Source organism: Ambystoma mexicanum, chromosome 8 (genome assembly GCF_040938575.1).
Source record: "Ambystoma mexicanum isolate Mex_15411 chromosome 8, UKY_AmexF1_1, whole genome shotgun sequence".
NCBI lineage: Eukaryota > Metazoa > Chordata > Amphibia > Caudata > Ambystomatidae > Ambystoma > Ambystoma mexicanum.
The window spans coordinates 443,709,820-443,733,743 of NC_090929.1; the positions used below are offsets into that span (position 1 = coordinate 443,709,820).

Sequence of the window (23,924 nt, forward strand, 5' to 3'; positions counted from 1 at the left end):
TTTCAGCCTCTCGGGTATGTTGGCTTCGGTGGTGATTGGTGTTGGGCTCCTCGACTGGGGATGGCCGACAGGTCAAATGGTGGACTTTGGAATAACTTGCCCCTCCCATTGGGTAATCTGCTCTCTATGCCTGCCACATTCCAGCCTTGCTTTTCAACCTCTATGGAGTAAGTGGACTCTGGGGTCTCTTCAAGCAGTGTATGGATTGGCCGTTTGGTTCCACCCCTGAGAATGGCTTCCAGCTCTCCTGTGGTATTTGACACTGGCTAATCCCTGCTCTTGGGAAGTCCTCACACTGGTTGTCATGCCGTAACCCAGCCCAAGGGGTGGACGTCCATAGCCAACTTTTCTCAACTATATCGGAGTGGATGCCTTGTGAGGTGGATGGCTGTAAAGTTGCCCCATCCACATTAGCTCCCCATCTTTCCTTCTGTAGACTATAAGGGATTCCTGTCCCAGCATAAGAGAAGCTGTTGCTATTGCCGGTTCTTTGGGAACCACTTTTCTTTGATTTCCTTCAAGAGTCAGTAGCTACAGAGTCTCCAGCTTCTGTGGACGCTAATGCACTTTGCTCTGGGCTGGGGGAGATCGTGATTTCCCTTATCGCATATGGTCTCGGTTTCCTACGTGTAGGGGCTGTGCCCCTTAAAGGGACTGCACGCCAAGTTGGCACCATGTGACTATCCCCCTGCCTTAAGTAGAGGACCATGTGAGGGTGACCAGTCCCCTCCCCCCTCCTTTCCATCCTTGGGCCCATAATCCTCTAGCTTGGGGAGATACCAGGCCCTCTTGATCACCCCAGTCTAGGTCACCCAGTGGAGTTCGTCATAATGGCCATCCAACCCCCATAATGGAATAAGTGCTCTGAGCTGGGTATTAAGAGGCATGTGCATTTGTAAACCATAGGAAGACACTAACACTTTTTCTGAATGGAGTGTCCACCCTATGGTTTGTTGCTGTGACACCATCCTGGATGGGGTTACCAAATAATCCAGGACATCTATTTCCAAGTACTGGGGTTTCCTTTAGCAAAGTATTGCATTTTGGAAATTCTGGTCCTAGTTTTGTTTTTTAAATGGACAAAGTATACCCTTGATTTGTATGAGAAAAACACAGAAAATGAGCTGCTCTGGTAACTTGTATCTGATCATGTTAGCCTTTATGCTGGTGTCTAAGAGTCTTGTACACACCCCTTTTTTATGATTGTGTTCTTGGTTTTACATGACAACCTTACACAAATATCAAACACATACAGTATCATGCTAGAACATGAAAACCTTACACAAACATCAAATCATACAATATTACAATGGAATAAGGTATACAAATCTATAAATTACAAATGCATAAGAACACAAGAAATCTAGTTCCTCATATGCAAAAAGATCAAATACTCGACATTTTCTCTTTGCATCTGTGTCGGCAACATTCCACTCGGTAGAAGAACCTCCTTTTGCCGATTTCAACAGCGATGCCTGAGAGGGAAATGCCCAAAGTAGCTTAGTCCTTCAAAATCTTTCTCTGATTGCTTGCCATGTTTCAGTCTCCCTATCCTAGGTCAGATAGTATTAAATACGCAGGTTAAGCCTGTCTATGCTGGATACGTTTCCAGCGATGATAGTACTTAAGTTTCCACCTTAACTTGTGTACACCATGTACTATAGTGGAATGTTTGGATCCTAATTCATGTTCTGTAACCTGTAAATCTGTATAGTGAAATATATCAATTATATGTTAAAATATGTTTCTTGTTCCAGAGACTGACCTTCATGCCCCTCACCTGCTGCCCTATAGTTTTCACCAGTTAGATAAAGACTATGTGGCGTATCTGGGGTCATATGGTCTAACTAGCATTTGGACTAATTCATTTAGAGCTAGGCAAGTAAAAGAGAGTGCATGATGACATTAGCAAATGCTATTTTTCTTATTTTTGGCCGCCCTCTCTGTGCCAGATGGCCTGAAAAGTTCCAGCTTCTCAAGGTGAAAAATGTTGTGTGTCTTTTCAAAGTGAATGGTTTTGTCTTTTAATCTCTTTTCTGATGGGATTTTCCACATACCACCACAGTATGCTCCGGCCTTGTGGCGCATTTGCCCACACTCTAAACTGTTGCCATAGGAATGTGTCTCCTTGTTGTTGTTTGTGATGGGAGAGCAGGCACTACAGTGTTGTTAGTGTGGAAAGTCCCCACAGTTCCCGCTCCATATTTAGCTCATTTCAGTTGCAGGGGTTTTGTGAACTATGCCTATTGTCTGCTTTGTACGTACCACTGACATCTTTTTCTTTTGTCTTTTTTTGTCTTTTTTTCTTTCAGTACATCCGCAGCTGCTTGTACTGCGGTCTCAATCCTCACCTAACCATGGTCCACTGCTCCTCCATTATCGCCATGAGGGACGCTCAGGCCAACTGCGTGGCTAAGGTCCCGAAGCTCTGCATCAAGCCACCGCCATTGCCTGTAAAAAAGGTGAGTATGTGCAAATCGGATTCCATCCTGCCAGCCATGGTAGCAGGACTGGGGTCTGCGCTAAAGCCAACAGAGCAGAGAGTCACTTTGGGAATTGTGTTTGGTTGTTTAAATTCCCTCTTTAGCTCTAAATAACTCCCCAGTATTATGGTGTATACCCAAATCTACCTATGAGGGGCAATGCAAATTGCCAAGCCCCAGTGTGGTGAGTTCCCCCCTGCTTCTCCAGAAAAGAAATGTGTGGAAGTCCCCAAGGAGGATAGTTGGGGAGGCACAGCATATTCTCTCACCTTCTGCTTCTCACCTGGGTCTGTCTACTTTACCACATGGGTTTGGTTCTCTTACCACACATCTTTGGTGTCGTTCTCCCCCCCTGTCTCATTTCTAACCCACAGGGCCAAGATTCTCTCCCACCAGGGTTTTGTGGTCTAATTATCACTCACATTTTTCCTCAGCCAACCTACGTGTCCCTGTGGAGTCTGGAACAACCATTTTTCATTGACCTCGTGCAGGGCAGCAAAGTGAATGCAGAGGATGGATTGAAGGTGGGTTAAGTCTCCCCCTCTCCTGGTTTTCCACTTTTGTCACTTCCTTTCTCTGTTAATTTCTTAATTCCCTTCTCCTTTTTTCTTTTCCTTATCCTTCTTCTCCCTCTCCTTTCTCTCACCTCACTTCTTGTTCTGATGCATTTGAATGTCCTCCTGAATTTCTCTTCATCGGTTCTCCCTCTTCTCCTTGTTTACTCTCTGTACTCTCCTTTGCTGCACTTTTTTCTATTCAAAACACTATCCCCACAATTGCCAAATGCCCCTATTTAGCTCTCTTCTTTTACTTTCATTCTTCCTTTTTTACTTCCCCATGTGCACCTAGCTTCTCTCTCCCCTCTTTGCTCCCCTCATATTCTTATCTGCCTCCTCCCCTCCATATCCTAATTTTCTCCACTTTTTCCTGCTCTTGTTCCTCCCCTTTTCTTCCACTCCTCTCCTGCCCCTACTATCTTATGGTTTTTCAAACCTCTTATTTTACCCCCTTATCCTTTGTTGCTTTCTTCCTTCTTTAGTCTCTTTACTTCCCTCGCCATTCTCTCCTTTTTTCCCCCCACATGATCTGTCTCCTATTGTCTTGCTCATTGTGCTGTGGATTGTTTTGTTGATTCCACAAAATACTGTGTGAAGGGTCATATGACCCCCCTCCCCCAAAAACCACCATTACCCATCATGCCGCCGAACTGTGGTTTGTCAGCTTTTTGAAAACAGGAAATGCAGAGTTCTGATTAGGGCTAGGTTCCTTGAAGCCCCAGGGACCTTTCTTGGTATTTTGCTAAAATAACAACCACGGCGGGAAAGTGTGTAGAGAAAGGGGTGGGTGGGAGGTCTGTTGTAAACAGTCTGGTCTGAGAAGGACCCACACAATCTTGCTGCTGAGATGAGTAATACACAGAGCACACTGAGGGTTAAAGCCGTAGAGAGTTTCTATTCTGATGAAGCCCATGCATTGTGGCTGCTGGGGTTACTTCAGACCACACCAGTTACTTTTTGTTATGGTGTGGCATGCACAATTTGTCAGCAAACATGCTAGGTAGCTTTCAGATTAAAAAAAAATAACCCAAACCGTCACTGAATGAGTATGTGAACTCCTAACACACTGGCTGGTTCTGGTTCATTTAATCTTTCCTTTTTATGCCTCCTGATAAAAATGTTGGGGTTGGGGCCTTGAGATGGGAGGTTTCTACATAGCATGAACTCTGGCTGCTTTGTCCATGGCTGGTAGATAGGCATAGGTTGGTGATTTATAAAAGGGTCTTGCGATGGAGCTGGGCAAAGTAGGAAGATTTTTTTTATTTTTCTCCATATATTTCAAGTTGAGGCATGCCACCACTATCTTGTATCGCTCAACAAGAGGATGCTAAGCAGAAACAAATGTTGAGTCGGAGGAGTGTCTCATTTAGATACCATTTTGAAATTTGCTCAGCGGTATGGATTTCTGGGTGGGCGGGGGGCATTGTTGAAGCCAATCTAAAATATGGAAGCTCTCTAGCAGTCGATCCGTCTGTAGTCTCAACTTCTGTATTGTGTTATTAACCTTTTGCATATGTGCACCTTATAAAACATCACAATGTGCCAGTCTGGGGGAAATTGCTAGATAACCAGTCACAGGTCAGCAATACAGTCTTTTAGAAATAAGACTCCAAAAGGGGTTGTTGGGATGTCTACTCCCCAGGCTTAAAGATTAATATGTCCTGTCGCTTGAACCCCTTGCCGGGACCCAAGGGCATTTGGCGACTGGGTCTTGGAATAGATCGAAAATGGTTGCTTGGATAGCATCCGTGCCTGGCTGGGTTCGTAGAGCGCTGCTGGTCTCACGGTGATCAGCTGAATAGCCTGAGACCATTAGCGCTCTATGGGAATTCATACAAACAAATCTTGCTTTGACAAAAACCTTTGGTTGAAACACGTGTCGGCACTTAAATCCTAAACACGCAGCTTATGACCATAGTTGGAATAAATTGTACACCAGGATGCATGTCACAAAAGTGACATTGCTAACTGAAAAAATACAATTGACCAATTGAACCATAAAGACAACCTTTCTCAAAGCCAAAATGGTGTCAAAGATTATTTAAGAATGAATCAGAGTACTCCTAAAAAAAATGAACAGGTAAATACCTGATCTAGCGCCAAGGTACAACATGGTCCACTCCCCAAAACAAAAGGTACATTCACAGAACTGGGACTGCAGGAGCTCTGTCCCTTTGGAAACCCACGTACAGGCAGCTCGAGACACAACACCAACCACAATTTATGGTTAAACCAATTTACGCAAGCTAGCGCAGAGATCCTCCGTTCCATCCCATGACCTAACTTAAGTAAATAATATGCTGAAGCCATGGACATGCCACATCACTTCAAATGCTGTACTAGCCTTTGAGTGTGGGTACAATTGTCAGGAAAGCAATCGTTTTTATTTGGCAGGCTTCTGGAAGAAGGTGCAGAAAACAAGGATACAACAATGAGTCAAATTACAGGGTGAAACATGCAAAATAGGTTAAAGTGCGAATTAACTAAAAGGACACCATGTAAAAATAGTGTCACAATAAGTGAGGAAAGTGACGAGGGCCAAGAAAAGGAAGTTGTCAGGAAATTGACTATTGCCGGAGTTGATGTACACAGAATAAGGCACACAAAAGCATTAAGCGGAACAAAAGGAAACAAAAAACATAGCCAGTTTACTAGACCTAGAACCACACGAAAGACCACCAGAAGGAGAACAGACTCCGAGAAGACATAAACAGCATTCTCCACCTTGAAAGAGAATCCAAGTAGACCATATAAAAACAAAAAGGAAAAAAAGTACAGCAAAGGGTTTGTATACAATGTTCTTCGTTTCTGGAATTGGGGTTAGTGACCACTCGATCTGTGGACTCCATCTTGAAATCTTTTTGTTTTGGGATTTTAATAGTATACAAAGTCATGAAGTCTGTCACATGTCAATCAGTCATGTCAGTCTCTAGGCACATGCATCCTGACTATTGAACACATGCTCCCTGATTATTCCTTGGAGGATATAGCAAGATGTGGCGTATTGGAGAACATTACTGTGACGTCGGAAGTGTTAATAGTCTCCAGCTTTACTCTACCAAACTATGAGTGCCTGTGAGCTTTTTTCTAACAGTAGATATCAGTAGGGGGTCGCAGCCCTGAATTAACATAACAATGCCACATATACATCATGTTGCTGCTGATAAAAGGGAATTATCGAAAAAATAAGGCCTGATTTTAGTAGTAGTAGATGGACTTGTTTTTTATTAGAGGACTGTAAACACTCATCCACAGTGCTGCATTGCCACCCCCCCCCCCCTCCTATTTGTTAGGCAGAAACCTGTGCAGTTCCCTTGGGGAACACTGCAAAAGATTTAAGACTACAGGTATAGCAGTAAACCCACTTGGTAGTAGTCCGCACCACCCAGATTTACCTGGTAGCTGTGGCTGAGCAGTCAGACTTCCCTCAAGAAGAGTTAGGCAGTATGCAAAGTATACACAATATGTACTCAGGCACAATAGCACAAGCAAACACTGACCAGAGATTGGTTTCAAAAGTATATAGTTATTTATTTTTTAGAACACACAAATTGAAAACACTCTAGCAAAATATAATAAAACACTCCAAACACAGTTATATGGAAAGCAGTCCCAATCCTTATTCCTATCTAGACAACTCTAGGTTAACACCACATAATTAAAACAGAGGTGAGCGCTTAACGTTAGATGACACTCTAGTAGGTTAAAGAAGGGAGGGAAAAAGAGCAGAATTAGGATAACCACACCACTCTAAGGTCAAGAACGCTTTTGGTAAGCTCAACGAAGCACAAAGTCACAGGTGAGCAAAAGTCACTAAGCAGGGCGCACTCTTAGAGCAGACAGAGCGAAAACGTGCCCAAGATCACACAGTTGGTAGGGATTCAGAGTCTTGCAAAAGAGTTCGGAAAAGAGTTAGAGAGGCTCAGAAAGTTTAGCCAAAGTGTCCCAGGCAATCCCAGGATCGAAAGCCGAGGGCTAAAGCTACCTCGTACAGTCGGTGGCAAGGGAAGCCAGGCGGAACACGGTACCTTAACGGGAAGGATCCTCCAGCGGGGGCAGTTGTTCCAGGCAGTGGCAGCAAGGCTCGACGTCGGTCAGGGGAGAAGAAGATCTCGCTGAAGAGCAGAAGAAGAAGGTCGTTGCACTGCCCGGGAAGAAACCAGCCGCGGAGTCCTCCGGTTAAAGGGTTGTACCGACTTTCGCGGTTGGGGTAAAAGTGGTGGGGTTCCGGTTGCCGGGGTGCTTGGCACTGGCAAGGCGGCCACGGGATACCTCGAAGAACGGAAAGAAGGTGAAAACTGGTTGTCCCCACCAGTCAAGGGAAGGAGCCACTCCGTTAAGAGTTGTCGTCGGGAAAAGTGGTGAGATGGTTCAGCAGGGCTCCACCGGCGGTGTCGTCGTAGCAGATCAGCTCAGCTCGTCCCTCGTTGGATTCTTAGGTCCTGTGGCGACTTCTGAAGTTCCAGTCCCCAAAGCCCTGCTTTTATGCAGCAAACCCCCATTCACCCAGCCTAGCTGTCACTCAACCATGCTAAGTGGTGAGCCGGCCGGCTCACCACTTGGGCCAATCAGGACGGAGTGCGACTTGAGTTACCTAGGTAACTCAGTCCAGGGTGCCTAAATCCCCCTCCACCCCTCCTAAGTACCCCAGACAGAGTGGCACCACTTTGGAGGGCTTCTGTGGAGAAGCCCGCCAAAAGTGGGACAAAGGGCTCCACTTTGGGTCAGAGTTACAGAGGCGAACGCCAACGCCATTTTAGTATCAAGTTTTGGCAAAAAATCCCAACCGGAGTTATAATAATAAATATATAAACCGGCGGTATGTTTAAGGCTACCGTAAATAAATAATTAAATGTGTTAGCCTAAAACAATGGGAAATCCCATAGGAAAATATTCGCGGTCAAATATAAAAAGTAGTTTCCACTGCCACCAGCCAAAACTCGATCAGGGGGGACGGAGACGTGCCCCCGCGACTAACAGACCCTGGGGCAATCGAATTGCCCCAGCCAGTACGTCCACAATATGATGGTTTGTACTGGTTCTGTTCAGCATTTAAGACTAGTAAAGTCTTTGGTGACTTTACATGCCCTGGGAGACAGTAGTCAGTCCCAGGGTATGGAGTCTATGTTGGGGAGTCCCTAGGACACCCCTGGGTTACGGCACAGAGGGTGCTGTGTAACCCACATCCAAAAAATACATGAGGCCCTATGGAGTAAAAGACCCCATAGCCCATTCAACACAAGGTTTAACCAAGAAAACACACTTCAACATGCCCAAGAGTGAGGGTAAAAGAGTCTCACTCTTGGCAGGAGAAAAAAATAAACCCCAGAAATCCAGCAAAGCTGCTGGGGGACTCACTAGGTAGGGAAATTCAGCCTAAACAGAGAATTCTCCCTAACACTATTTGCCATGTTCATTGCATGCAGGAAAAAAATTGATATGGTCAGGTGCAGACCGGACTGGGCCATGCATAACTAAAGTGGGGGGGGGGGGAGAGTCTCTGTTTTGGATACATAGTAAACTTCAAAATCCCTATAGTCTGGTGCCCAGTTTTCTGGTCTGGGTATTCAGTGCTCCTTTTTTTTTTAGTAGTAACCTTTTATTATTTAATGGCCTACTTTGATTGCATTCTCTTAAATTAGAGAATTTTCTTGTGTGTTCTGTTTGTATTAATCTGGTTTTTCCCTCTTCTGTAACACTTATTGTTTCATGTTTTCTCTTCTGCAAGTCTTGGAATGTTTAATTTCCTGCCACGTTCCTTTTATTGCCTCTTGTCACTTTCTTCAGCTTTATGTTAACACTGTATGTTTATGCTGTGTCCTTGCACTTTATTTGCACTAAGCTCTGTTGCCTTTTTTTTTAACCTTGCATTGTTTTCCAGCATATTAAGTATCCTATCCTTGTTTTCTCGTAACTTCTTTATGGACTTGTAGCTTCATTTCACTAACAGACCACAGCTTCAGTATTTTCCTCATTAATCCAGGCTGGAATGTGCTTTGCTGCTTTTAGTCGCCCTTTTAAGAGCTCTGCTACACCACACAGTCGAAGACCTATGCGTTGTCTCTTGCTACTGTGATGCTCCCTGATTAATCTTTTTGCTCTTAATATTGTTTGATGCTTAAGCTGCGATAACTTTCTGATCTGCAGTTACTCCTTTGAGGATTGTATTTCTCTGGAGACAAAAGGTACACGCTCTGATTTCAATGGATTGCCTTTCTCCCCCATATTCCTCTTCAGATAGATATCCCTCACAGCGTCAACTGCTTGGGAAACCTTTCGACAGGTGGCTTAGTGAACCTCGACTCGGTCGTCGATCCGCCTTCACTCTATGCTTGGTTGTCTACTCTGGACGTGACATCACTTGTCTTACATATACTGTGTCACTATGCCGCCGTACCTCCGATTTTATTTTCTCCACATGCTCAGCACGCTGTTCGAGAGGTCCAGTGCGATCGATACATCAATAAATCCACTCAACGTTTGTCGTTTTTTTTCCATCATGAGAGCTCAACCATTTCCGCGACCCGAGTCTCGGGATTCAAGCACTGCAGAGACTGCAGCTCGCAAATGTCTGATGGATCTGCACCACATTTGCGTGTGGTGCCTTGACACCGGTCACGACACCAAGAGCTACATGTCATAAAATAAAACCAGAAGTCGCTTGGGGAACGGGGGGCGAAGATTGCAGTCGAGGAAGGAGAGAGAGGAGTCAAAGATGGCTCTAGCTTCCGAGGAGGGAGCGGGGGGAGAACCTATGGAGGAAGGCCAGAGAAGGGAAGAAGTAGGGTGCAGGGGTCTCAATATGGAGGATCTCCGTTTTGCTGGCATTGAGGCAGAGATCATTAGAAGTGCAACAGGCTTGGATGACAGAGAGGCAGTCAGGGATAAAGGAGGGTGCAAGGGCGTCTGTAGGAAGTTTGAAGAAGAGTTGTGTGTCATCCGCATAGCACTGGATGTTGGGGGAGAAGGAGGAAATGAGGCGTGCAAGCAGAGTAAGGTAGATGTTAAAGAGCCATGGTGAAAGAATGGAGCCCTGCGGGACGCCACAGCTGGACGAGGAAGTAGGGGAGGAGAAGTAACCCGCTATGGCTTTGGAAGAGTGATCGGTTAGGAAGGGAGTAATGCCAGTCCAGTGCCCGCTTCAGGATACCAAGGGTGTTATGCTGCCTTTTTATGAGGATGGAGTGGTTCACTGTGTCAAATGCAGAAGAGAGATCAAGAAGGAGGAGGACAACAGGGGAATAGGAGTCAAGGGATGCAAGTAATTCTTCACGGGTGTTGAGAGCAGTTTCTGTGCCTCTGGATGCTCGGAATCCAGACTGATGGTCGTGAAAACCGTCAACCAGTTCAGCGAGTTAAGATGGGGGAGGGCCAACTTCTCAAGCAGTCTCCCCAGGGAGGGGGTGATGGAGATGGGGGCAATAGTTGGACGGGTAGGAAGGCTCTGCTGATGGGTTTTTAGGTAGGGGCGCACAAGGGAGTGCTTGAGGGAGTATGGAAAAGAACCAGTGGCAAATGAGTGATTGCAGAGATCGGGGAGAGCTGGGGCGGAGAGGAAATATTCTCCTTGATGGCTCTGGATGAGAAATGGGCAACCTGTTTGGAAGAGACCTTCATGGAGTTGACAATAGTTATTCCACTCATCAATATTGATTCATCCCATAATCACCAGGTCTGGTACGCCTAATGTTCTATTCTTGGGCTTCGTGCTTGGCCTTACTATTTCGCCTATGGATCCTCTGTTTCCGAGGGATCTTCGGAGTTTCCCTCCTCCGGGTGGCCAAAGAGGTTTTGTATTAGTGTGTTCCATGCAGTCAACTTGTGCGCAGTTTCACCTTCCCCTCTTATCACTGCTCTTGTCCACACCACTGTCTCTGCCTGCGTCCACTTCTGAAGGTCTGACCACCATGCCTCCACACGCGGGCCCTCCTTTGACTTCCATGTCATTGCTATCCTTCTCTTGGCCAATATACTTATTAAATCTTTCATCTTCGCCAGATGCGATTCATGCTTACCCCCTCTTGAGAAGAGGCCCAGTAGGTACTTTTCGGGGTGTTCCGTCTGGATTTGAAGTCCGCTTCCTGCTATCTTAAGTCTGATCCCGTCCCAGAACTCTTGTATCACTGAGCAGGACCTGAACATGTGTACCATGTCCGCTCCTTCCGACGAGCAGCGGGGGCACCCTCTCTGGGCTCCTGTCTGGACTTTATTCATCTTTTTGGGTGTGAGATACGCTCTGTGCGTTACATATGCTGCGCCTGCCTAAATCTTGCATTTCTGGATACCTTTTTTGGGTATCGTAGGGCCCTGGTCCATTCTTGATCACTGAGGGGTCTCCCCAACTCCTCCTCCCAACGCTGCCTCGTGTGTTGTTCCTGTGGGATTTTGGCCTTCAGTAGCTGTTCATACAACCTGGAGGTTGTGTGCGTTCCCTCTGCAATGTCATACCATACGTCTAATGCTGTTTCCTCTTCCTGGTCTTCCCAATCTGGCCATCTTTTCGTGATGTTTCTCAGCATGCCGGTATATAGGATGAATTGACCCATATGTATTTCATATTCATCTACCATTTCATGGAAGTCCGCCCACCTTCCCTTGCTTCTCAGGTCTCCGATTTGTGCTACGCCTTTAGCCTCCCAGTGTGCTCGATATGTTGCTAGTTTATTCGTGTTCCCTCCCAGGAGACCCGCTAGAAGGATTTGCGTTGACTGCGGATCTTTTACCCCTTGGAGTTTCCACACTCTTTTCCATAAGTCCACTGCAATGTTGAGCATGTTCGGCAGGGTTCTGAGCCGGGGTCTGTCGAGCCATAGTATTTCCCTTAGGTAATACTGTTTCAGTGCTGGCTGGAAAATGTGTGTCTATTGTTTCGTCTTCCCCCAGCCATTTTACTGCAAATTGCAGCTGCCCCGCTAAGTAGTACTTCTCGAAGTCCGGTAGTCTGATACCCCCTTCTTTGTAGTCCTTCTGCAGGGTCCTTATTGCGATCCTATTTCTCCCCCCACCCCCATAGGAATGAATGCATTATTGTGTTTAGTTTAGCGAAATAGGCCCTGGGTATGCTGTATGGGATGTTCGTGAGGAAGTATAATAGGCGGGGCAGCACCACCATTTTCAAGAGGGCTGCTCTTCCCATCATTCCCAGTGGGAGTGTCCCCCAGAAGGTCATTGACCGCTGTGCTCTTTCTAGAGCGACAAGCGTGTTGGATGCATGGGTATCAGCGGTGTCATGATGTATCCCTATACCCAAATATTAGAAGGTGAGTGCGCCCATGTCAGACCCAGGTCCGGCAGACAATGTGGGGGGACGTGTGTCAGACCTGCCAAGGGGAAGAGGAGGGACTTCTCTTTATTAATCGCTATGCCCGAAAGCCTGGTGTACGCCCTAATCACTTCTAGGAGGCAGGGTAGGTTTGTGGTTGGCTTGCTTACGAATAGGAGCATATCATCCGCGTATAGCGAGATTTGGTGGAGTACCCAATCTATGTCCAGTCCGGTGTCTCTATATTCTGCTCTAATGCTCCAGGGCCAGAATATATAACATTGGCGATAGCGGGCACCCCTGCTTGGTTCCCCTATGTATCTTCCACTCCTTGGAAATGAATCGCCCAGTTTTCACCCTTGCTCTGGGTTCCTTGTATAGTAACCTGATCCATCGGAGGTACCCCTCCCCGATACCAAAGTGGGCGAGTACACCCATCAGCCATTCCCAACGCACAGAGTCGAAAGATTTGACAGCGTCCAAAGACACTATTACGCTCTCGTCTTGCAGTCGATTTGTCTCATCTATCACGTGATGAAGTCTGCGGAGGTTCCAGGACGTGTTCCTTCCCGGAACGTAGCCCGTTTGGTCCGGGTGGATCAGCGTGGGTATTACCTGTTTTAAGCGGTTGGCTAGGACTGCCGTTAGTATTTTAGCGTCCTGATTAAAAGGGATATCGGCCTATAGGAGGCGCATTTCCTGGGGGGCTTCCCTGGTTTGAGAATCGGAACAATTATTGATTCCGACAGGCTTGTCGGGAGATGCATGGTCTCATATGCGTCTTGGAATGTCTCTAGCAGTTTCGGGGCAATGCCGCTCTTGTACGTCTTGTAGAACTCTCCCGGAAGCCCATCCGGGCCTGGGGTTTTGCCGGTGGGAAGTTCTGTGATCACCATCTCTATTTCTTCCACCGTGAGGGGTGCATCTAGTAGCTGAGCCTGTTCTTCCTCTAGCCTCGGCAACCCTATTTCTACCAGTGCATCTGTTATGTCCTCCGGGTCTATTTCCGGATTCAGGGCGTACAGTTGCTCATAGAAACGCGCAAACATTGCGTTAATGTGCCCTTGGTCCCTGATCTCTGTCCCGGTGTGGTCTTTTATTCTCCTGTCTGGTAAGCCAGGCCAGGAGCCTGCTAGGTTTATCCCCTTCCGCGTGTAACCGCTGTAGGTACCTCCCATAGTTTAGCCTCCCTAGTTTTTCCCAGAGCAACATACATTTAGTCTGCAGCTCTATCGGCTCTCCAGGTTCCTCCCCCTCTAACCCCGCTCGTTGTTCTTTCAATTCGATCACCCTCTCGAGTTCATTCAGCTCCCTCATGGCCGCTCCCGTTAATCCTCCTGTTTTGCCTAGTGCCGCTCCCCTTATTACCACCTTGAATGCGTCCCATAATACGGCACCACTCTCAACACTGCCCTCGTTTTGCTCAAAATAATCATTGATCACCTCCTGGAGGTGTTCCTCAAACTCACCCTCTCTCAGGGCCTCTGCTCGAAGTCGCCATGTTGGGATAGGGGCTTTCCTATCGGTGTGTGCCTATGTCGCCACTATTGGGGCATGATCAGAGAGTGTGCGTGCTTTAATGGTGATTCCCGTGATATCTTGTAGTGATTCCCTGCCCGCAAATATATAGTCTATACGTGTGAATGTTCCATGTGGTGCGCTATATTGTTTATAACCCCTCGCCTCCCCATGAACCTGCCTCCATACGTCTGCTAGCTGTAGCTGCTCCAGGATCCTATGCAGTTCTTTGGCTGGGGGCGCCGGCTTCTTGTATTTATTATCAGATCTGTCGAGGAGGGGATTCAAGGTGCAGTTGAAGTCGCCGGCTCAGATGAACGTAGCCTCCCTATATATTGCGCTAACTTGGACGCTAGCTTTTTGAAGAAGTCTGTTGCATCAGTATACGGTGCGTAGGTGTTGACCAGGCATACCTCTTTGCTTTCTAGCATGCCATGCACCAATACCAGCCGTCCCTCTGTGTCGATCTCCTGCTTGAGTAGCTGGAACGGGACCCCCGGGGCAATCCATATTAGTACACCTTGTGTGTAATTTGAATATGTGGCGCTGTATATCTGTCCTCCCCATTTCTTGTCCACCTTGGCCTGTCTGTCTCTTGTGAGGTGTGTCTCCTGTAACATCGCTATCTTAATTTTCATCCGGTTTAGCCAGGCATAAACCCTAAGTCTCTTGACATACGCATTGAGTCCTCTCACATTCCAGGTGGCTATCGTCAGTTCGTCTGGTCCCATGATCTTCTTTGTTTGCCTGGCTCCATTATCCCACTGCCGTGTCCTTGCACCCTGCCCTTTAGTCTCCTCGTACCCATCTCCCTCGGTGTCCTGGTCCTGGATCCATGCCTCTTGATGCAGCCACAGCTGCTGTCACATGGTTCCGGTCCCATGTTACTCCGGTCGCTTATTGTCTGTATTATTTCAATGTCCTTTACAATAGTCCTTCCGTAGTTTGTGCCGTGTGCTGCCCATTCACTCCATTTAACGCCCTTAACTTCAACTGAAACTGGAAAACTAACACCCAGCCACCCTCCCCCTGCTCGGGTTCCGCCGCTTCTCTCGTCATGCTCCTGTGAGGGGGGCAGACTCGCCGCAGCGTTATGCCTTAAAACTGACATCCAAACTAGTAGTTCATTCTTGTTTCTTTTCTTGATGAACATTATCCCACACTAATTTTGTAACTTAGTTGTAAGGATTGGCAATAGGTTTTTTTAGTATAGGCCCTTTTTATTTGACAAGACGCCACTAGGACTGCATTCTTATTTGATGGTTGTAGCTTGATCCCATCTTAGATTTAGATTGGGCGTTTTTCTCACCCATTATACAGTTTAATAAACACCCTTGAACTGTGCTCACTTGTGTCTGTCTTTACTATTGCCACCATGAGTTTCTTACAATACCTTACAGAGACTTCGATTGAGCACCCATGTGGTGCCGGACCACTCTGTCATAGGTATTGTAGCTTGCTTTAAAGTTCAATCACTCATCAGCAGTACCACTTCACTTTTCTCTTATCACACACGTTTTCACAATGTTTGTTCGAGCGCTCGCCATACAATGTTACTGCTTGCAAACTTGGCTTCAACACAGACCAGTCTTGTATCGGTCTCCCCAACTCACCAGCTATGTTGATTTCACTGAGGCAGCTTTGTTCTTGGAGCCAAGGAGAGTACCACAGCGGCTGGTGATTCTCCCCGCTTTGATTATTGACGCGGGAGGGCCCCGGGTATCTGACACACAATGCAGGATTCTTCAGTCTGGTTTCCAGGTCTTGCGCTTTCTATTCTTGAGGTCTCTGGAAAGTAATGAGTCCTTGTCGAAAAGGTCAAGGGAATTTCCCTCCTTGCAATCCCCTTCGGTTTTGCTGTCTTTCCTCTCTTGCCCAGCTGCTGTCTTGAAACTGCTGTTTCCTCGTGTGCTTTGCCTTGCTCAGAGTGTGCTCTCATGCTCCGCCTTTTATCTGTGTCGGGAAGTGGAATAGAAGTCTGGTGTGTGTGGTGGTCAGTAATTGCCTGAGCTCATCTGACAATTGTATTGGGACATGTCGGGTATACGGCTCGGGTGTTAGCATGTTTTCTATCAAAACGGGCTGTCCGTGAGAAAGTGTTTGTGTTGTAAAGGGGGAATAAGGGGTACAATTCCTAAATATCCTACCTGGTAGGATGGGGTACATGTGTTACAAGTAAGGGAATCCGGCGTCTCAATATCCGGTGTCCCACTCCCCGGACACTGCCAGGAACTGGATCCAAAAGCGATGACCGTGTCCTGGCTTCCTGGATGACGGATCCCTGGGGGCTTGTGGGTGAGATACCTTCTGGTTTCTCACAGTGGTTTGTGTCTTCACAGACAACACCACCATGTTCTATTCCCAAGCAAGGTGGGACCAGCTCTCTGATCCAGTCTACAGAAGCACAGGCACTCTGTGGACATGGGTGCTGGTGCACAACATGTTACTACTTCCCTTCCATCTCCCAGGGATCCACAATATCATACTCAGCAGGGAACCCAAGTCCTGCCACAAATGGGAACTCCACCAAGGTCACCTTCTCCAGGGTTGAGCCTGGGGGTGCGTTCTCGTTCCCATTGGAAGGACTGTTCCTTTACGTCCCCCCGACCCCCACCGCCTCATCCCTCTACTAGTTCTCAGTAAACCTAAACCGAATCGCTGCACGAATATCCTGGTAGCTCCGGCTTAGCCGCAGCAAATTTGATACTCGAACCTACTTCACCTGTCGGTGGCTCCCTGCATCAGGTTGCCACCGCTCCCTGATCTTCTTCAGTGCATCTGGTCCGTCCTACACCACGACCCAGCGTCCCTCATATTGACGGCCTGTCTCCTGCAGCCCTAGAGTTCAGAAACCTATTGCAGGCTGGAGAAACATCTTAGCCAGGGCAAAAGCACCATCTACATTGCCCTGTTACAGAAGCAAGTGGAAGCACTTTATAATATGATGTGCAACTCTGCACCTAGGTCGGTTGCACGTTCTGGCTTTTTTTGCCATGCCTCCTGTCTTTGGCACATGCTGGTCTAGCACACTCTTAAGTTAAGATGCATTTAGCTGCTGTATCCCGCTACGCACGTGCATCAGGTACGTCTTCCCTCTGGTCGCAGAGGTTGGTAAAAGAATTCCTCAAAGGACTGTTTCGCACTTCCCCCTGTTTAAGCTCCCGCTCCAGTTTAGGAACTCAAACGTGGTCCTTTCAAAGTGAATGGGCCCTTCTTCAGAGCTTCTCCACAGAGCTTCTTTGAAGTATCTCTCCTGGAAGACTGCATTCCTTGTTGCCATTACTTAAGCCAGATGAGTGGGGAAACTGCAGGCCCTCTTCTGCAAGCCTCCGTACTTGACTTTTCATCAGTCGAAGTTGGTCCTTCGTACAAAACCTTCTTTCATGCCGAAATTTCCTTCTGCATTCCACCTCTAATGAGCTCTTGATTCTAGCAGTGTTCTTTTGTTCTCCTTTGTCTTCGGCGGAGCGATAGTTACATTCTCTAGATGTCACCCAAGCCCTCATATTCTATGTAGCTGACACGAAGACGTTCCGAATGTCATCACAATTGTTTGTTGCATTCGGACCTGTCAGCAAGGGCAATGCCCTTTCAAAGTCTTCCATTGTGAGATGGCTGTCGGTTGCATTTCCTACTGCCATCGTCTGGCCATCAGGCCCCTTCCAGGAAGACCGAGCACACTCAACGAGAGCCGCGGCTTCGATGAAGTTCCTGTCCGGTGCTCCCCTGCTCAACATCTGCAGGGCAGTGTGAGGGTGCAGAAGTAAGGCTTGGACACAAAGGTTACATAGTTTTGGTTATAAACCTTTATTAACCAGTAAAAGGGTTGGAAAAACGGCCTCTCTGTCCGTAAAGCTAAGAGGGGTTTCTCTGCCTCAAAGAAAACTATGGAAAATGTCAGGATGTCAAACGAATAGTCTCTCACTGTCTTGTCCAAAAATCCTGCTTCTGACCCGAACACTAATAACCTGAACCTAATGTGCAAGGATGATCTTTCCAGAATTTAAAGTGATGACAGATCTTGCCAACAAAAAAGTTCCACTGGGCGACTCTGGCAGTGTTCGGGTCTCTTCTTGCTTCTGCAGTGTCTAGAGCTGCGTTCTTGCATTCTGACAGCTTGCCGGACTTCGGGACGCCCTGGAGGGTTGTTCGGGCAGTGAACGAGGTAGCTTCTGTTGCCTGGCCTACCTTTTGTGCTTCCTTTCTGCTCTGTTCACAGCGTCTCCTGGAGTGTTACCCTGTTCGGCAGGTCGGGTTCTCTCATGTGTCCTCGTCCGAGGATGGCTCCGACCATGTTGGTTTCCCTCTGTATTTTTGTATTTCCTTTGACCAATCAAATGCTGTGAGAGACTAGACCGTTAACTCAGTTCTCTGGAGCAGATATTAGTACTGGTTGAAAAGAGGGAAGGAGAGTTTGGCTTGGGAAAAGAGGGAGGGTGTGACAAAGCAGAGGTATACCGCGTTCTCTGGGAATGGTCATCCCTGATCACATAAGGGTCTTCCTCTCCCATGTAATCCTCCCCCGGTGCACCACCCCCAGGGGGATGATTGTACTGTGGATGCACCAGCCTTGCCCCATGGATCGGGCTCGCCCTGGGGAGAAGGGACGACATCCACAGATTAGTCAGTAGCCACTTGAAGGTCTGTCCATACCTTCACAAGGTTCTACTGCGTCGATAGGGATTCCAGGGAGGAGTCCCGAGTCAGCCAAACAGTGCTTCGCAGCCTGTTTGCATGTGGCGAGTGTTCCAGGGGTGAGTTGGTTTCTTCTGTTGAGCTGTGCCTCTGCCCGTTTTGGTTGCGTATATGTACTGTTGTATAATCTTATTCAAGAGCAATTATGTGAATCCATTAACAATCTAGTGCTGAAGAAGGAATAAGTTACTTACCTGTAACTCCTGTTCTCCAACATTGATAGATCTCATGCAACCTTCCTTCCTACCCCCCATCCCTCTTTTTGGTTCTTATTGCCACATCACATGCACTGTCAAATCTGAAGATGCCCACCAGTGGTGGGGTTAAGGTGTCTAAGCTATTCAAGTCCTGCAGTGGGCATTTTTCTTATGAAGACATGCACTCATTTCATTTTGAGTGTATGGGCCCGGATCTCAATTGGAGCGTATATTTTTACTGTGACACACTTTTGGTCCCTGCATTGCAGCATGACGGAACATCAGGTATCTTGTAATGCCCGAGGTAAGGTGACCCTTGTTTTTCGAAGTCATCCCATCTGGGTTACATGTTGCCCATGTGTTGCTTTCTCGGAAGGGGAATCCTCAGAGTCCTTTCATTGCCATAAGGTAGCTTCTACCGGTGCTTGCTCCAGGGGACCAATGTGCCTTATCCCAGTTTTAGGACTGCAGAGTTGCGCTGCCTTTCATCTTACTGTTGCCCAGGTTTCCTCTGGATCACCCAGGTCCTGTAAAGGCTCGGAGGGCTCTTTGAAACCTTTTGCCACCACATCCAGCACCAGCTCACCCGGTTCTCAAGGAGGATGGGAGGACCTTGTTAAGTCTTTGCTTTATGCTTTTGCTACCATGTCGGAGGAACCTCACCAATCTTAAGTCCCTTTAAGGGAGCATGCTGTGTCGTCATCCTCAATGGGTTAGAATGTCGCTAGTTGCTCCCCAGCTCAAGAGGAGACCATGCCTAAGAAAGGATGCCCCTAAGCTTAAATAACAGCAATTTGGACAAGGCCCCAAACTCTCTTGGGTCTTTTAATCTGATGGAGTATTTCCAGACCTAGGCTCTGAGGAAAGTTTACATCTACTGGAAAAGAGACTTCTCCACCAGTCTATACCCCCTAATTCCATTCAGATGTCACCTTCTCCTCCCAGACAGGTGGGGGGAGGGTGTCTCACTGTGGATTAATTGGAACCCTCCTCTTGAGTCCCATATTTCCCAGCCTTTGTGCATGCATCTCATTTTAGGATACCGGAGCCTTTTGAGGGCAGTGTTTTACTGTATTTTAGTCATTTATATAGTGCCATTTCCCCATTTCCATGGCCTCATTGTGCTTTGTGGTTGGAATGCCCTCAGCGACCAAAGTCCATGTATGGGAAATTTCAAAGAGTTTACTTTAAAATGCATGTGTGCATTTTGCCGGGTTAGGACCAGGTGGGTTGGCTGACCTCTGGATTGCTTACTGTGGCCCAGTCACTTGGGCTGGTGCTGTCAGTGGTTAAGCGAGTGCTAGTGCAGAAGACTCACAATGTGCCCAGCTAGACCGCATTTGTACATAGGTTGTCGCTGTATACTAGCGGCAGAGGTGTTGCGGCTCGTCAGGGGTTTCCGTGCAGACTGCTATGCAAGCTGCTAGACCGGATTTGACATAGCCATAGCTGCATTCTAGAGTGCATGGATGGGGTGCCGTGCCTGCGTCATGTGTCCACAGGCGTAGTGCGATTTTATACATACCTTATATATTGGTCAGATATTTTCTTCTGTATCGTTTTCTTAGGTCTCTGAAGGCGATGGATTGGTTGTTAGTGCACCATCTGGTTGGGTTAGCATACTACCATTGGGAAGGACCTGGGTGGTCGATTTTCTTTGAATGCGAAAGGCAAGTCAATTAAGTAGACCTTGCCACCTATGGCCTAAGACCAATGGTATTGTTCCCGTCCCTGGCGGTAAGAACCGTCTATTCCAACCCCCAAAGCCCTTAAAGTTCTTTCCATACTCAATGGCCAAGGTTGAACTGGTGCCTTTCCTCTCTACCGCCAGTGAAATCGATGGGTTGAGCATTCTGAGTGCTTGGGTAAGACCCTTAATAATTAGGTAGGGCTGTCCAATTGAGTGCATGACCATACCTTTTCCCAATTGAAACCAGCGTTCTACTAACTCTAGTGGCCTGTTTGATCGAGCATTCTGTCCAGACAATTTAGTGGCCACATCCAAGGTGCAATCCGATTTACAGGTGTTGTTCGGTTAAAAGGTTGCACCAATTAGAGTTAGTTGTCTGGGCGAGGTGATGTATGATCGTCTGTGTGAGTGTAAGGGGTGAGTTTATCTTGGTCTGGAGGGGTTGAGTTTATCACCAAGCTGCCCCTCTACTGTCAGTGGTGGGGTCACAACGGGTGGTTGTGGAGGAGGATGATTCCCCATACTCTGAGATATGGCAAAAGACACACTTCAGAAGTTGGGTCTGCAGAACAAAATGCACCAGTACACTGAGTAGTCTCCTGCACCCTAAATCACAGACCCTGAGGGCTATGGTAGTCTCCGCCGAGGGGCAAGAACCCTTCAGCTTGCTTATGAGTGCCATTGCTGACTCCAGGGCCTCAATGGAGGGCAAGATCGGCGGCTTAATGTCGGAAGCCTCCTTTTTGCGACAAGATTTTTGCAACCTGTCCTCGTGAGTGGGGGAGGCGAAGCAATGCATCTCTGAGTCGGAGGATGCCATAAAAAGGATGGGAAAGCAGCTGTGGTCTGTCTTTCAAAAACTCAAATTCCTGGAAAATGGGGCAGAAAATAGCGAGGGAAGATCGAGACATAATAATCTTCGCATTATTGGGCTACCAGAGACTCGGAGGGGCTCTGCATGGAACTTTTCATGGAACAATTGTTGGCCCACCTGCTGGCACCGAAAAAGTTATCCAAATTCTTTGTGATTGAAGGAGCCTATTGAATCCCTGCAGGTTGACCCGTGCCTGGGGCTCCTCCGCGCACTGTTATTGCACCATTTTTTTTAACTGCAGGTATCAGGATGCTCTGCTACAAATTGCGCTGGCCACTGGCCCGATTACATATAATGGCTCCAGGAGTGGATTTTTTCCAGATTACACCAAGGAGCTGCAGCAAGCTCGACGATCCTTTGACCCCATTAAGAAAAAACGGATCGGCCAGGGCATATTGCCCTCTTTTTTTTGCCACACAACTCGGTGTATCACGATGGGGCCATTCATCTATTCACTGAACCCTGAGAGGCGTGTGACTGGTTTGAAACTCAGATCTTGTCAGTATCAGTTCCCAATTCACAGAGCGAGACCAAGACTAGCGCGAGACCAAGACCAGCAAAGGACCATGATCCGTCACCTGCCTTGCATGACTACTGGGTCCCAGCGCTGCCCGAAAACATTAGAGATATTCAAGTGGAGCCACATAACGGATAAGGACATGGTCTCCCTCCATTCTGGATTTTGGCTTTTTGCATACCAAACTGCCACTAATCGCATGATTCCAGCATCAAATGGATATGACTAGGCACGTACTGACTGTCTTAGCAGATTTCCCGAATATGGTTAACTTTGTAGGAGGCAGGTGCTTCAGGCTGGTGTGAAGTATGGGATGGGTGAGGTTGGGAAAGTTTGGTTTACCAGTCTTAATTGGGTCACTTGCTTGAGCTTCATGTTGGGATTGGTTCTTTCTTCTTGTTGGAGACTCTGGTGCCTTTCATGCCGGGTTCTACAGGGGTGCATGAGGCACATTGATTCTCATACATGAATGGATTCCCTTTAAGCTCATAGAGGTGCAGCTGAACTCCCGGGGGAGCTTTGTTTTGATCAGGGGGGAAACTGTGGGGTGCCACTTGGGGTATTGTACCCCCCTCCTCTCGCGCTTGACTTGGGTTTTCGGGGGGGATTTTAATTATGCTTAAGTCCGAACACATCTTGGTAACAGGAACCCTGATGTACCCACCAAACTCTACTCTTTTTCAGCAGGCTGGTCCTTCTGGACAAGTGGAGAATGCATGCTTATGAACAACGGTTTTTGTTTTCTTATGGGCAACATGCCTCTTGATCCAGAATTTATTACTTCTTCATTCCACAACAAGATGGGCACAGACTTGCAACGGCAGCATTCTTTGACCGCTCGCCACTACTTATTGAACTTAAAAGTGGGAGGCTAAAACCTCAACCACTGTGGAGATTGAATAATTACTATTTAGGCTTCCCTGAATTTATTGATGGAATAACCCACACGACGACAGAATACTTTGCGCGTTTGGTGGGCTGTTCATTTACTCGGTGGGAGGGATACAAAACGGTTCTCGGGGTGAAAATGATTTCATTCGTGTTGGCAAAGAAGCCGCATGTACAAGCAGTGCACTTTAAAACCTTAGACGGTGCACGTGGCGGACCAAGTGTCAGTTTCTGCTTCACCGGATGACCCTCAAACGGATCAGGATAGCAATGAGTAGCCCCGCTCTGTGAAAGCATTCCATGACCGGGTCCTGGATATGATGGCCCTCCTTGAAATCGGAGTACCTGAGGCCCCCGCTCCACAGGAGGGGGTGATTTTGGTAGCGAATTGACGCTCGATACAGGCTTCACACCTCCGAGGAGATAGCCTTATCGTGTCTGCTCCATTCCTCTTCAGTCTAAGCTGGCCTCTGCATCTTCAGCGGCTGCGGCTGAAATTCTGTCCAAAGAAGACAACATTCTGGACTCCTTGGGCAAGAAAGTCTTTGACAATTCGGCGCTCCAACTTCGTCAAGCAAACACCAAGCTCATCCTGGCAGCAGCCAATTTGCGGTTGTGGAAAGAGCTGGCCGATTTCCAGGAGTGTATTCCTACGGATAGGCTAGATGACTTTAAAGCCGGTTTGTCAGACGCCAGAGTCTTGGCACAGGATCTGCTGGAAGCTGCGGCACACCACATTGATACCTCAGCTCGAGGCCACATGGTGGGGATTGACACCTCCTGCCAGGCGTGGCTTCATGCGACAAAGTTTTCGAAGGAGGTGCAAGACAAAGTTCTGGACCTTCCTTTTGACGGCAAAGAATTGTTTCATTCTTCTACGGATGAGGAACTCACAAAGACTAAGGCGAGTGCCCAAACCGCCAAATCTTTGTCGGTCCTGGCGAATGCGCCGGCTAAGGCCCCTTCTACACAGAGGTCAGGGGCTCAGACTCGATCCTTCTCTGGGTTCAGGGGGTTTCAGGATCGCTGTGCGCCGAACTGAAACTACGGTTGGCGGCCCCACGCCGAAAGCAACAACAGCAAGGTGACCGGTTTTTCCTCTCGGACGTCGGCCTCCTCTCCAGGGACAGGTAGTCTCCCTTCTGACAAATCAGCCAAATATTTTTTGTCGGTTGCACGAGACTCCGGTGGGAGGATGAATCTTGTCTCATCTGGAGGCGTGGCAGACCATCACTGATGACCA

The 23,924-nt window shown here is 47.7% G+C and overlaps 1 protein-coding gene across 2 annotated transcripts in view; it reads left to right on the forward strand.

The window, feature by feature from the left end:
• PIK3CD (phosphatidylinositol-4,5-bisphosphate 3-kinase catalytic subunit delta) overlaps positions 1-23,924 on the forward strand; it is a 764,407-nt gene that overhangs the window by 260,692 nt on the left and 479,791 nt on the right. For both annotated transcript variants that reach the window (XM_069610020.1, XM_069610019.1), the window contains 2 exons: positions 2,313-2,462; positions 2,918-3,007. In XM_069610020.1, the coding sequence (XP_069466121.1) occupies positions 2,313-2,462; positions 2,918-3,007 (240 nt within the window). The remainder of the gene's footprint in view (positions 1-2,312; positions 2,463-2,917; positions 3,008-23,924) is intronic.